Here is a 14,720-nt window from a genome sequence, read left to right on the forward strand (position 1 = left end):
TTTTGTCACACAGAGCCTGTGCTCCTATAGATGCTCTAATACTTTCATTACATTTTCTTTATGTTGTTGGAGATCTCTGGAGAAAATTAGAACATTGTAAAAATAGACAAATACAAAGTTGTTCAGAAAAACCCTCAGCACATCATTGACTAAAGCCTGGAAAACTGCTGGTGCAATGATTAACCTGAAAGGCTTTATAAGATATTTAAAATGACCGGGGGAGCACTGAATGCAACCTACATTCATCAGCTTCCCTTTTGTGCACCAGACAGTAAGCGTTGAGCAAATCGAGCTTAGTGAACATGGTTACATCATTCAACGGCACAGGTGATGTATCTTTAATGATGATCTAATTCATGTACTCAATAAACGGTCTCAGTGTTGTATTCTTTTTCTCAACAAAAATATAAGATGGCCATATAATACTGACAGCAAGTGAGTCCTTGATGCAGGTTTCCATGGCTTCTCTTTCAGGACCAGAGAATTTGTAGAGCCAGGTTGAAGGCAGAGGAGCTTCAGGCAACAGATCAGTGGCACATTCGTAAGGTCTGTTGGGAGGGAAAGAGCATTTTCTCCTTACAAAAAAACTTGTCCCAGGTCATAGTATTCGGGGCGCACCAATGACAAATCTGGCAGAGAATTGGCTGAACAGAAGTGAATTGGCAGGAGGCATAATCTAAGCAATGAGAAAGGCAGAAAAAACTCCAACTCTCAATTCTCCTGTCAGTACAATTTATGTGAAGGTCATAAGTTTCTAACCAGGTAGAACCAAAAATGATCAGAGTTTGTGGTGTGGAGAATCTATGAAACTCCAGGTACTCACAGTCATTTCCTGATAGCATGAGATGAACTGACTTTGTTCGGTACAAAATCCTGATCAGCATCTGACCGTTTAATGGAGACACAGAGAGGGGTGAGGAGAGCGGTTCCAAGGGAATTCCTAACTGAACTGGCAACTGGTCACCTAATATTACTCAATTTTTATCAGTTCCAGAGTAAAGTAATGCCTGCAAAGACAGGCTAGTTGCAGGAAGTCGCCCACCAGTACCACCACAATTCCTGACGGACTTGGTCTTTTAATGGCATGCAACATAATGCCTAATCTGACTATGATACATGCAACCTTTTTGCTCCCTCCTCTCTTCCTCCAGGGAAGTTTGGTTCACCCCAGTTCAGCTCCTCAACGATCATGAGGAAGTGCATGAATGGGAAGGTAAAGGAGGTTTTGGAAGCTGAACTCGGGGCAACTGTTGTTTTGATTTGACACTATCTAAATACAATTGAAATTACTTAAAGTGTAGGATTTGTAGTTCTTTTCTTGTGCCTGTTCATGAAGCTGGTTATCAATCTCCCTAGCAGTCCCCTAAATTCTCAAGGGAATCTTAGCTGAGTGTCATCCTTAGTGTCTCACTTACCCTTCAACTTATCACTTAGGAAATGATAGAAACCGTTTTTTAAAGCCTTGTCTCCCCAACCTGCTTCATCAACTAACACTTTAAACTTGACAGGAAATTCAGATACAGATCTATTCCCCTGTTAATCATTAGACACTTCAGATTCAGCTCAGGATTCCTTAAGGGGATTGTTAAAAACCTGTTAAAACTCATCAATGAACTCATCGTAGGTGACTGAACTGATGAGGTTTGAGAGTAAATGTAACTCCACCCAGAGACGATCAGAAATGCATTTGGTGAGCGATTAAACAACAGCGGGCACTGAAGGAGGAAATCCCTGCAGCAACCCAGCTCACCCCATGGGGAGAGCTGGAGTGACTACAGGACTTGGGTCTGGAACTGTAGATGAAGAAGCTTGAGCAGTTGCTCAAGGCTGAGTGATTTCAGCATTTACAATCTGGATAGCTTTGTGCCTGTATCATGAGTACTTCTATACCTGCAAGACAAGGTTAAAAATACAGTATAATATTAAAAAGGTAATATTATACTGAGTTCAGTAAACTCAGGAGGTTTTTTTTACAGACTTGCTCTTATGTGACAAGCAATTAATATTAGCTGTAAACCAATAGTTCATTGATTTTATTACTTATTTTAGTTGGTTCAAGTGTTACATTAAGCATCAGAATAAAGCATTAATCTATAATTAGAAAGTATGGCCACTATTGACAACTAGTACATTGAAATGATCAACAACAACAACAACAACAACAAAAACAAAAAAGTGAAATTAATCATAGACTGTATATAATATATTAACTTCAGTGTTACTGTAAGTGTTAACAAATAGGAGGTGTTAATGCCTATACATACATAAATACACAGTGTTAGGTGCAATTTGTTCCAAAGTAAGGTGTTACTATAACCACATTTCATTTTTCAGTAACACTTTACTGTACTGAATTCAACAATTACATCACAGTTAAAGTTATGTTGTTGCTTGTGTTACAAATATTTTGTGCTACAATCAGCTGTTTTCAGTTCCCGTGCTGCAGTGAGAGAAATGGTCGACGGTTCTACAATTGTTGACGAGGAGAGATATGAATGTTACTTTTTTATTGCATGAAAGGATAAGAGTGCAATGGTAAAGTGCAAACTGTATCCGGATCACAAACAGCTATATTATACTGCTAACACTATTTCCAAGCATCTGCACAGAAAGCATGCTAATGCAAAGCTAGCAAAAAAGCAGAGTGAGGTTAAAGTTGAGTGTATGCTAGCTCAGATCAAGCAGCCAGAGCCTTCAACAGGTATCTAAAGCAGTGAACAGTCAGGCCTGCAGCACTGTAACCTTCTTGTAAATGTCTCTACAGTAGAATGACTTTTTGCAAATTGCTTTTCAGCCTCTTTGGGCTGGTTTTCAACTGTGTTGTGTTGCTGGTGTTGTGTTTATGAATAAAAATACATAAAAACTAAAAGAAAGATGGTATAAGTGATTTATGCTGGTGTGTAGAACTGTGATTTAAGGTACACGGGTTGGTAATAAATTACAGCTGCTTTGGTGTTAATGAAATTAACAAAGGTTCCACTGCAGGGGCAACTATGAAACATGAGAATGGATTTTTGGAAAATAAGTCATTTATTCTCTTAGCCTCTGCTTCTCTTGTATATCTCTTTAGCGGGTAGAGCTATGAGCATTTGTTTGGCAGTTTCTCGAGCCTCAGGTATGGACATCTTATTGTACCTATTTTTCATCCACATTAGCTGACCAGCCTTCTAGGCTTCCCTGATTGTGGCTCCCAGCTTGTGCTTCTAAGATTGCTATGGCAGTGGTGAATGTGGTGTACACTGATTTCAGTGATACTGCTAGTGGTGATGATGTGTAGAGCAATGTGCATATCTGATACAGTTTAGGGCTCCCTGTATATAGCCAGTGTGAGTTACGGGGTATTTGATTAGTTGTTTTCTGTAAGCTGACCATGAGATGATACTAAGGAATGGAAAAAGGCACAAAAGGCAAGTATAGACTTCATGATGTCACTGTTTTACTCAAGTATTAACGTGAATGACTGTTAATATAAAAAATCTTTTTTTTCAGCTTTAATGAGAGATAATGTTGTGGTCTATGACGTTTATTGTACATTTTTCAATTTTTCATTTTTCATAACTTTTTGTTCCACTTTCTATTATACTACGTATCATAGTTTCACTGTATTATGCTTTAATGTGTATTTTGATCCACACTGCATGGGTAATTGTCAGCTACATATAGAAAATAGGCAGCACAATTAATTTCAATTGTATATTTGAATACATGGTATCGTATTGTTATTTTTCATCAGATAATTTAAATTAGATAGGTATGAGTTTTCAAGTTATATTCAAAGTGAAGCAATGTGCCCCTGATAAAACAAAGTAAAGGCACTTAGCATGTGTTCGCCTAGTTAAGATTCCCTCTCAGCAGTAATACAATGTTTCTAAGTGTCTGCTGGAAAACAAGTGGAAGGTCAAGAACATGAACAATAGATGTTGATTCCAATTATGTGTAAAGCATTGAACAAGATGCGCTAATGATGGCGTTGTAGGGAGAAAAAAGGTGTTTATGTGCTACTCTCCCAAAGCCTGTGAAACAGTTTATTAAGCAAAGGCTTTATTTCCATAAAGGCTGATAAGACTTCAAATGATTCACTGAAAAACAGTCCTGGCATCAGCACAGCAAAGCGGCGTGTGTATTTATCTCTCCCGACGTTGGGAGACAATCAAGACAAAGATGATAGCACATTTTGAAATGCAGCACAGAGACATAATGAGATTGCAGCTACTTCAGGAACAAAACCAGACAAAATGTTTTTTTTTCTTTTTCATAAATGACTCCTTGTTTTATTCACAAGCACCAAAAAAGGGCCATCGTTTTCAATTAATGAAGCAGGGAATTGAGTCCGAGGTCCTGCGGGATATGGATTAACTACGATGGCTTGAGGGCCCAATCTCACACTGAGTCTTTGCTGTGGTACTGCGTGGAAGAATTTTTCATTGAAGGCCTGCCCCCACCCCCGCTACCTCCTACTTCCAACTCATCCATCCATTCCTCATCCTAAGGTGAGTTGCTTCAGTGCAGACCGCTATTAGTGGTAGGGGGAGATAAAACTGTAAGTGTTGCTCCCAATTAGTGCATCAGTGACCGCTCTGTGCCTCCTGCACGGTGAAGCCTGCGAGGAAGGGAAGGAAGGAGGAGAGAATGAAAGATGGGAGGAAAGGATGGCAGGAAAAAAGAGAATTGTGTGAAGATGATGGCCGTGGAAAGGAATAAAAGAAGTGAGCTGGTTAAAGAGCTAGCGAGATAAAGAGAAGACAAGAGATGAAACAAAGTGAGGATAGAAGAGAGTGAGTGGCGGTGGTGTAGGAGGAGGCGGAGGGAGACAGAAAAGTGACTAAAAATGGCTTAACCATTCATTTTGAGTGGCGAGACAGGTCCTATTAACATTTAACAGCGTTTGCGCAACTTGGTGTGGAGGTTAGGATGCAAATGAGGAGGAATTAAAACTGGCCAGAGGTTTGTCATTGATGGATTGCAGTCTGGCGGTACTCACCACTTCCTAGTGTCCATCACAGACGATTACTGTATAATTAAACCTTATTTCTGGACTCTCCGACGCATAATTACTTGTGTGGGAATGTAACCATCATCTAAAAGCTCCAGCAAAATGCTTTAGCATTTAGTCTGGCAGGCTGCAGTCATTTCACAAGAGCAGCTAGACAGATAGAGCCATCTGATGATCGGCAAAAGAACAGTCACTTTTAATAAGAGGTGGGAAAAAAATATTAGGCGACAGTGTGCTGATTATAGGAAAATTAGGCTTTCAAGTGGTAAAGTCCTTTGTGTTATTTGCATAATTTATTCCAGCTTTACCCCCGTTCAATCGCCTCCGATTTTTTTTTCTTTTTTTGTGAGCTGTGGGCAATTTCCTCTCATATTTGAATAGATTGCACATTTAAGACTACTTAAGGAAAATGATCACTTAACATATTTTAATTGTTGTGCAAAAGACTGAGCGGAGGTGTGAGGCACAGCTTATGGAGGGAGGAGGACCTTTAGAAAATGAAGAGGACAGTGTTTTGGCAGATAACCTCGGGGTGCAAACGCACACACTGGAAGAATGTAAACCTTTAAATTGTGGATAAAGCTCAAGTCCGGCTGCTGGACTTAATTTTCCAATAACGTCCCCTGTTGATCAACCATAGCGTCATAAATACGGATTATTTCTTTGTGTCGGAAAAATCAGATGGGGAAATAGATGTATATAAGTCATGAATTATTTATGACCATAGCATGTGTAGCATGTTTCAAAGTGGAAAAATAAAGAAAACGGCACCCCTCGACGCACTTTAACCTTGTGATGTGTTCGAGTTTTCAGAGATAATTACGGAGGCTACGCTGCAGCTTCCCACACTTCACCAGTAGCTATATAATGACACCTAGGAAATATAGCGGGTAAATGCACATCATTTTCATTAAGAGCACTCACATAATCCAAATTCTTTGTGATGGAGAAACATAATTAATGCTTTAATGTTTTGGTCTTGCCACTCTTAGCATAGCAAGAGAAATGAATTGTTACATTTTAATGAGAGAAGCGACAGCGCTGGCTTCCTGTGCAACACGGATGATTTTATAATTGCACACAAGGGTGACTAACACAAGGCTCATTAAGGCTATTTTTCAGCTGGGCTATTTTTTGGCAGGACAATACATTTATTTTTCCATTCTACTGATAAATAAATTCAGTTATTAATCTTTTACATCCAATTCATCCCTCAGAGCCTTAACTTTAGCTTCCAATAAAAACAACAACAAAAAAAACATATACAAGATGTAATCTCCCAAGAAAATGTCTTTAATGAATTGTTTGTTGCTGCTTGTATCTCAGATTACATGAAAATACATTTAAGTTGACTGCAAGTATGGCAACATATTCACACATATAAACAAGTGGTGCATTTGTATTGTATGTATAGATATGTACAACAGAAACACATTACACTCTGTTTTAAAGTTGTGCAAGTGTGTTATATATACTAACAATTTATAAAATTTAACACACTAAATCAAAAAAATAAAATTAAATAAAAAGAGTGTGCCCATGTATATACACATTCACACGCGCACAACCACAGTACTTCACAGAAGATTAAAGCAAATGTATTGGATTATACATTTCCAGGTCACGTTTAGGTTGACCCCCAACCGTTCCCCCGCCCCCTTTACGAATCGCTTGTGTGTTTTCACATCAGTTTCATCACGAGTGTGTGTCTGTCTCGGAGAGGACACGTGGTAACACACACAAACGCGCACATGCACACTAGGCTATGCTGCAGCCTCCGGTCGCACCATCAGCTAAATGTTTTTAAGTACAGTCATCTGAGGTAGACTGCGCAAAACTTCATGGTGTTATTCTTTCCTCCTTTTTTTGTCTTTTTTTTAAAATACATTTTCCACAAATGTCTGACATTTGTAAAAGACCTAAATCAAATACCACGTGTGTTTTGTAGCCATGAGGTAGAAATGCTTTAAAGAAGAACTCTATTTAAAGAAAGGAAAAAAAAGGGGAAAAGATCAGCACATCATGGAGAAAAAGACATGAAAAGAGGACCGCTAAACACGCAACAAACAAAGCGTAGCATTGACCAGTGTGTTTCAAGTGGTTTGTCGGTCGGCTTGTGGAGAATGGCGAGGGATAGAGAAAGAGAGGAGGAAAGGCCTGTGCTGCTGTTGTGTGCTGTGAAGTGCATTAGTAGGTTTTTCTGTCCAAAGGGACTCTCTCTCCAGAGGATTTGCTGACAGAAGGAATTCTGGTACAGATTGTTTTGAGGGTGGTTTTCTGACGGACCACTCTGCTTTCCCCCCTTGTGCTGCTGCTGCTGCTGCCACGCTGCCTGTCTGTCTCTCTTTTCCATCAGTTTGCTGATGCTCAGCAGAACTCCCCACCCCCACCCCACACCAGGTGCTGAACTGATGGTGCCTACGAGATAGCGACACGAGGCATACACAACAAGCAGCTCGTACCTTTGGGATATTTTTCTTATAGAAAAATCAGGAGGTACAATAAAAAGGGTAAGACTGATCAGCGGTTCAGATAAATAAAACACCAACTAAATAAGTGCTGTCAATGCCGTTTAGAAATTTCACCCCCCCCCCCCCCCCCCCCAAATTACACACAAAACGCTTTAGTGCACGTGCAATAGACTTAAGTAGTCCCATGCCACAACAGCTCCTTAAACGGTGGCAAGGAAGAGACAAAAATACATTCCAATGTGATACAAAGGGAAACAGATATTGTTCAGTGATGTAGGTCTTCAAAACTACTGCCAAAATTCCCCACTCATGTTAAACAGTATGAACTCAAATGTATGTAGATCATGTGCTTCATACCATCTTAGTAACTTGCAAAAAGAAAGACAATACGGATACAGAAAAAAAAAAAGCGCTGACATTGTTTAGAATTGATTTGTTTTTCTGGGGTGGTCATCTTAGATAAAAAACAAAACAAAAAAAAAACAGACTAAAACACATATATATTCCAACTGCATATACCTCCTGGCTGACCATATTATGGTTATGACAACTGCCGTGCAACCGAATTAATTTCTTTAAATTTCTACTTTCCACATATGTAATTTACATGAGTGGCATCCCATTCAGAAGCTAATCGAGTTCAAATACAGCTAAACATGGTAAGTTAGTTTCCCTAGATGTGGATTAAGCCTAAAAAACTAACTTTTTTTTTTTAAATCAATGAAGATGAAGAATTTTTTTTTGTCTATAGCTAAGCGTCATCTGTGTCTTGGAAACTGAGCCAGCGTTTAACAAGGGGAAATTCCTACAAACGTATCTGTGATACCAAAGTCCAACTGAAATCATTGTGTCATCTTCTACAGCACAACTGTCTCTCAAATTAGATTTTTTTGTTGTCTGTCCCAAAAAATCGTTAAAGTCGGTAACGTTACTCAGAGATCATTGCTAAGAGGGCCTTAGAGGTCACGTGACTAAATCAGCAAGAGATTTTTAATTTTTTTTGCAAAAACTGTAACCATATTCTTATATTTCACTTCTTATTTAATTTCATTTTCACAATGAAAAATAGACTTACTATTAATTTTCAATTTTTTCAAAATAAACACCAGTAATTGTTGAAGACCTCAATAAAATATAGCAAATAAAGCAATAATGTAATTTTTGTAAAATGTTGCACCTACACAGGTATGATATGACCCATGTTTTCATAGTGCTCCTATTTTAGTCACAGCATAATTGTTACAATGTCTGATTGGTGTTTATGGTTGTATGAGCATGTTCTGTTCTTTTAATGATATCAAAGTTAAAAGTTAATTTAAAAGCATATTTATATATGACATTTTTTTATATTGCAAAAAATAACTAAATATGATTTCAGTTGGACTCGGTAAGGGCAATATCCAAGCCTCGCTTTCTTGATGCTGACTGACAAACATGCTTTCCTCAAAACCATGCAAGACCAAGTCAAACAATAATGTAATACCCACACAAAAAGACAGTATTTTTTCTTTGATATCACTGATATTTTGGAGAAATACACTTATTTGTTCTCTTTATGAAAGATAGCCAAGTCTACAAACATTTGCCCATTAGCTTAGCATTGCAAAATCCCTGCAAAAACACTGTTAAGTGTTTAAAAAGTTAACTGGTTAACTTTAACATGCTGCAGTCTAACAGGCTAACATATTTTATGCCAAGCTAACGTAAACAGCTGTTGGTACTAGCCTGATCTCTCAGTTAAAAAAGCAAATAAGTATATTTATATGAAGAATGATTCCTTCCATTTAAGTTCATCAAGATCAGAGAATACCTCGCTTAATGTATGATGAATATTTTGCGCAGGAGTTAGCTGATAAACTGATGCGGTTCCATGCAGCTAAACCATATAGCCTAGATCATGTATTATAGACAATGTTGATTATGGTTGTTTTAATTAATGTACAACTCCCACCACCCCAACACCTGCCCATCTTTTAAAACCCCAAAACAACACAGTTTTATATTTTGAAACAGCAATGGGAATAAGCTCATAAGGATTGGTCAAGTAGAAACAGGTAACTAAAGCACCTGCAGTGAGGGGGGAAAAGGACAAAATGTTTTTACTCTCACTATAGAATATGTTCCACCAATCCAGAACACATTTAGTACATTCATTGCCACCTCTTTGCTATTTAGCCTAGTCTTTTGAGGTACACCTAACACTGCCAGATTCTCCTCTCAGGTCTTAGTGCTTTTCGTGAAGATGTCTTGAGGTACTGTACAATTCACAAACGCTTTCCTGAGTGTTGGTTGTTGGTTTGTTACGTTTGCTTGTTTTGCAGACACAGGATCAGAAACATGGGTGAGAGTCAGGGGCCCAGGCTACTGCAGCCCAAATGGATTTCTGCTCTTAGTAAGACAATAAAGGTCGATTGACCACCACCCAATGGTGACTGTCAGTCTGGGTCTTTCAGACATGCCGCTGAAGTTTTTAAAGCTCTTAATAATTATCAGCTCATGCCATGAATGTAGATTGTGAGGCAAATAAACAAATAAACTCAGAAAGCACCACTTCAGGCACTTGGATAGCCAACTAAATCTCAAGAACAACAACATAACAATATATACACAGACACTGGGGTGTCCTGTCTGAAGCCAACTTGCTTGCAACGTGTAAACAATCCCTGGCTTTCTGGAGTGTCGAGCATTCAAATTAAAACTCTTGTTCATTAACTGCAAAATTGCCAGTTATCTCATCAAAGCGACTCTCTTGGTGCATCTAAACCCTGCTTGTGAGAGCTTGTGTTGGCCTTTTGTGTGCCTTTCCCCTTCAGCACAATGCTTCTGCCCTGAGGGGAGGAATTGTGGAAACCTCTTTTTCTCAAGGGCGGAATCTATCTTTTCACTGACTGCAACCAAACATTTTGTTCCACTCAGTATAAGTGTCAATCTCTTTCTGCGATATACTTGCTTGGAATTTACAAAAGACACTCTCAATGTCCTGGTAGGTGAGGGGCCTGATTTGTCCCCTGGGCATCATACCAGTCATGTCCACGCCCTGTGTAGAGACATGTAACAGACCTACAAGAGCCTCCTGGCAGAGTCTGGCCAGATCCAGTCCTGAGAAACCCTCTGTACGCTGGACCAGCAGCGCCAGCTCCTCCTCGCTCAAACAGTATTTGTGCTGAGATTGGGCCAAGAGCTGGTTCATGATCTGGTGTCGAGCTGCGCTATCCGGCAGAGGCACCAGGACCCTCCGGGAAAAGTACCTGCGCAGTCCTTCATCCATATCCTGTGGTCTGCTTGTGGAGCAAACCACCAATACTTGGTTGCCTCCATCCTCGCCCGAGCCCATAAGAAGTGAGTCTAACTGGGCAAGAAGTTCACCTTTAAGTCGGTTGATAGGGCTCTCTTCACTGAGGTGGGCAGACAAGAGCATGTCCACTTCACTAATGAATAGTACTGAGGGCTGCCGGCACCGTGCCACTAGGAATGATGCTCGGATGATTTTTTCTCCATCCGCCAGCCACTTTGTGGCCAGTGTTGAGCCGCTGAGCTGTAGGAATGGTGCCCCCAGCTGACTGGCCAGGCAACGTCCCAGCAATGTCCTGCCACTGCCTCTGGGGCCAAACAGCAACACACAACGTGGGGCTGGTCCTAAACTGCTGAACATGTCTGGACGCAGAATGGGCCACAGGACCTCTTCCTTCAGGGTAGCCTTGGCAAGTTCTAGACCTGCAATGTCATTCCAATCCACTGGGGGGCCCTGCTGTACAATTTCAGAGGTAACCATGTCCAGGAGGTGAGGATCACTGGTTTTTAGTTGTTCTTCAGCAGGCCGGGAGTTGGAAGTGGATGAGGAGGAGGTAGGTCCAGGTGCTGAGTGAGAAAGGTGGAGACGGTGGTCTTCAGGACCTTGCTCACTGAGGGAGGGGGAGGTAAAGCTGGGAATAGAGTCTGCTGAGCGGGAACCCCCCAGGGTGGAGGAGACGTAGGCTGGTGGAGTCAGTGGCCCACCAGCTGCCTGGCTGCTGTACTTCCTTTGCTGCTCTGATGCAATGGTGGATTGTTTCTGAGGATTAAAAGTTAAAGATGACTTCTCAGCACTCCTGTCAAACCCACCACCACTGGCACTGTTGGAGCCTCCATTTGTACTGCTGCTATCTGCTACCCTGTACATGGGACTCTCAGCTGAGCTCCTTGCCTGACTGTAGCCAAAGTTACCATAAGAGGAGTCTATCTCTCCTTGACCTGTCATGTAGAAGGCTTTCCTCTTTAGTGAGTTGGAGGAGCTACTGTTGAGAGGGGTTGGGGCAATTGGGGTCAGGTTGTGGCTCTGGTATGGGTATCCAGGTAAAGCAGAAGAGGGAGCAAGGGGTGTAGGTGCAGCAATGCCTGAGGGAAGGTACGAGGAGGGAGGGGGGGCTCCTCCAGGGCTATATCCTGGCCCAACTGAGTTTTGAGCTGGGTAGCCTGCTGGGGGGTAATTATAACTAGACAAGTTGGGGGAGCCTCCATTGTAAGCTGGGACTATAGTGGGGTGGGAGGGTGGAGGAGGAGGTGGTTGCAGTAGCCCAGAGCTGTGCAGTGGAGATGAAAGTGCCGGGGCGGGGGTAGACTGGGAGCTGTAACTGCTGTGCAGGTACGAGCTGCTGTACGCTGGGCCATATTCCTGAGAGGGCATGGAGGAAGAGTGCAGGGCAGTTGCTGTGTGGCTCCCACAGCTACTGCTGGAGTAGCTGGGCTCACTCAGGGTGCTGGAAGCCAGGCCCGGAGAGCTGCACATGCCAGACACCACCTCTGAAGCTGCCGCCACCCCCCCTTTCCTGACGGAAATGCCCTCTGGGATGCAGCTCATGGGGTAGACACCATCCTGCCAGGGCTCAGATTCACCTTTCCGTCCATTCATCACTCCTGGGACACCAGGCGTCTCCGAATATGAGCCTGGCATGTCCAGAATACCAGAGTACTTCTCAGCGTACTTCTTGAGCAGGTTGGAGGCAGTGAGTGCCGAGATGTCGTCATTGGCCCAGGCATATTGGTAAGTGGCCGAGCGCTGCAGGTGGCCAGGTACTGCCCTGTATGCCTCAGCCTTGTGGGCTGGCGAGCGCGTGGTGGACGAAATGTCAAAATGCTGTTCGGCCCACTGGCTGTGCTCGGGGGTCCACTGCATCTTTACGCCTGAGGAAAAAAGACAGAGATGCGTTAACACACTGACAAGCTAACATCATTTGAACAATAATTAAAACTGTCCAAAAAGGTGATATTTGTCCAGAGGCGTATTTGGTGTGTTATTATGGATTTCCATGCAACTAATCAAGATTTGTTAAATCCTACAGCTCACAAGGACTCTGAGAGAACATCAGCAGGTAAAGTGCGGTACAGAGAGACGCTGGGATGGCTGGTTACGGCAGCCTAATGCACCCTGGCCAGACCAATAAGACAGAGGCATTGAGGGTCACTCTATAATCCCCGGCTCATCTGAGGAGGCTGGAGATGGGTTTGAAAATGCGCCTCGCCGAGTGCCACAAAGCAACACACACACACACCTCTGCTTGTGGTACTTTCATTCAATACACACTTAAAGACAAACCTGTGCTCAGACACACAGGCGTTTAAAAAAAAAAGAAAAAAAAACATCTATGCCTGCACTCAGGCGTGCTGACGTCCATGAGCACGCGCGCGCACACACACACACACACACACACGCACACATCCACTGACCCAGACAGACAAACACAGGCACACACGCAGGAGCTGTAGCGAGCTATGAATTACAACACATTGTGTCTCAAGCTTAGTTCCTTTCTGCACAGCTCCACCTTGACCTCTCTCTCTCTACCATTCTCTTTACCATTCTGTCTGCCTCTCTTCTTCATGCCTCCCTGCCGCCTTGTTTTCACTCTCAGCCTCTCTCCTCTTTGCTTTTGTTTGTTATCCATTTTCCACCTCCCCTCCTGCTAGATCTGTCTTTATTTCTCTTCACCTCCTTTTATTCCGACTGCATCTATTTCGATATATATCTCCACTTTTCACTCCCTTTCTTCGAAGCCACCCCTCCTCTTATTTAGTCCCTCTGTGCTCACTTCGCCTCCCTCCCCTTCCCTCCTTCCTTTGCTCCTTCTCATCTCAGACATACTCACCTGGCTCTCCCCTTTATTGCCTCAGGAGGCTGGAGAGCCACTGTTTCCTTTAATCCCAGCCAATGCCATCTGCAAACACTGACAGTCACACAGTGGCTCCATCGTTGTCTCACTATCAAAGCCGTGGCACTATCAAAGGCTGGACTGGGCGTAATCACAGCAGCCGCACAGCAGATTGAACCCTGTTTGATTTGACTTAGTGCACACAAATAAAGGATAATATCGGTGTCATTTAAGCTACTTCCTCCGACTTATTGACTGGCAGCGGTTGCATGTAGAGACCCACAGCTGGGGGTCTAGTAAGCAATCCCTGTTTCAAAATTGGTTTATGTGTGTGTTTTTGTGCTTGTGTGAATAAAGCCGGCATGCACAATAAAATGCATTCACAGAGGAGCAAATCTTCCCTTCCTCCCATCCATTTATGCTACAGCAAACACATAAACAAGGGGAAAAAACGCGGAAAGCAAGCAGACACAAACAAATACACGTTCACACTCTCTTGCTCTCTTTTCCGAGGCCCTGTGTTTGTTTTGTAACAACACAGGCAAGGGTGGGGGTGGGGGCATCCCTAGACTCCTATTTCCTCTCTGATTCTTCTCTCTAGCCATCTCTCAGCAGACGCCAGTGGCTAATTAGCAGAATGGCGATCTGCTAATTGTGTTAATTTACAACATTTTAGCCGAGGGGAGTCTTGCCGGGGCTGGCGTGCCCATCACCCTCCCAGTGTAGCGAGCAGGGAACACCTCAGATAGAGCTGGGCGAAGTTTTGTACTAGCTAAGAGGCTCTTTTAATATTGAGAATATATTAAGTGAAGGCAGCAATATAAAAAGGGCAGTATTTCTAAGAGGAAATTACAGTTCCAAAAACAGGAGAAAATAAGAACAATGCTCTAGACAAAATTCAGATTTCACACCAGCAAAGAAAAATTTAACAGATATTAAAAAAATGGCTGCACAACTGCCAAAGAACACTATTTGCAAAGACAAAATGCTACAAAGTCACATTCCTCTGTGATGACTCCAATGCTTTCATACAGCAGTGTAACCATTTTAATCTCAGTAGCTCAGACAGTCCACAGAAAATAAATAATGTGTTTCCAGGAGTCCATCAGAGGGTGCAGTTTTGTTATTTTT

The 14,720-nt window shown here is 42.2% G+C and overlaps 1 protein-coding gene across 1 annotated transcript in view; it reads right to left on the minus strand.

The window, feature by feature from the left end:
- Positions 1-7,600: 7,600 nt before the first annotated feature.
- LOC134621033 (fidgetin-like) overlaps positions 7,601-14,720 on the minus strand; it is a 30,347-nt gene continuing 23,227 nt past the window's right edge. Inside the window, exon 3 of the mRNA XM_063467435.1 lies at positions 7,601-12,624. Within this exon, the coding sequence (XP_063323505.1) occupies positions 10,346-12,624 (2,279 nt within the window). The 3' untranslated portion in view covers positions 7,601-10,345. The remainder of the gene's footprint in view (positions 12,625-14,720) is intronic.

Source organism: Pelmatolapia mariae, linkage group LG23 (assembly GCF_036321145.2).
Source record: "Pelmatolapia mariae isolate MD_Pm_ZW linkage group LG23, Pm_UMD_F_2, whole genome shotgun sequence".
Lineage (NCBI taxonomy): Eukaryota > Metazoa > Chordata > Actinopteri > Cichliformes > Cichlidae > Pelmatolapia > Pelmatolapia mariae.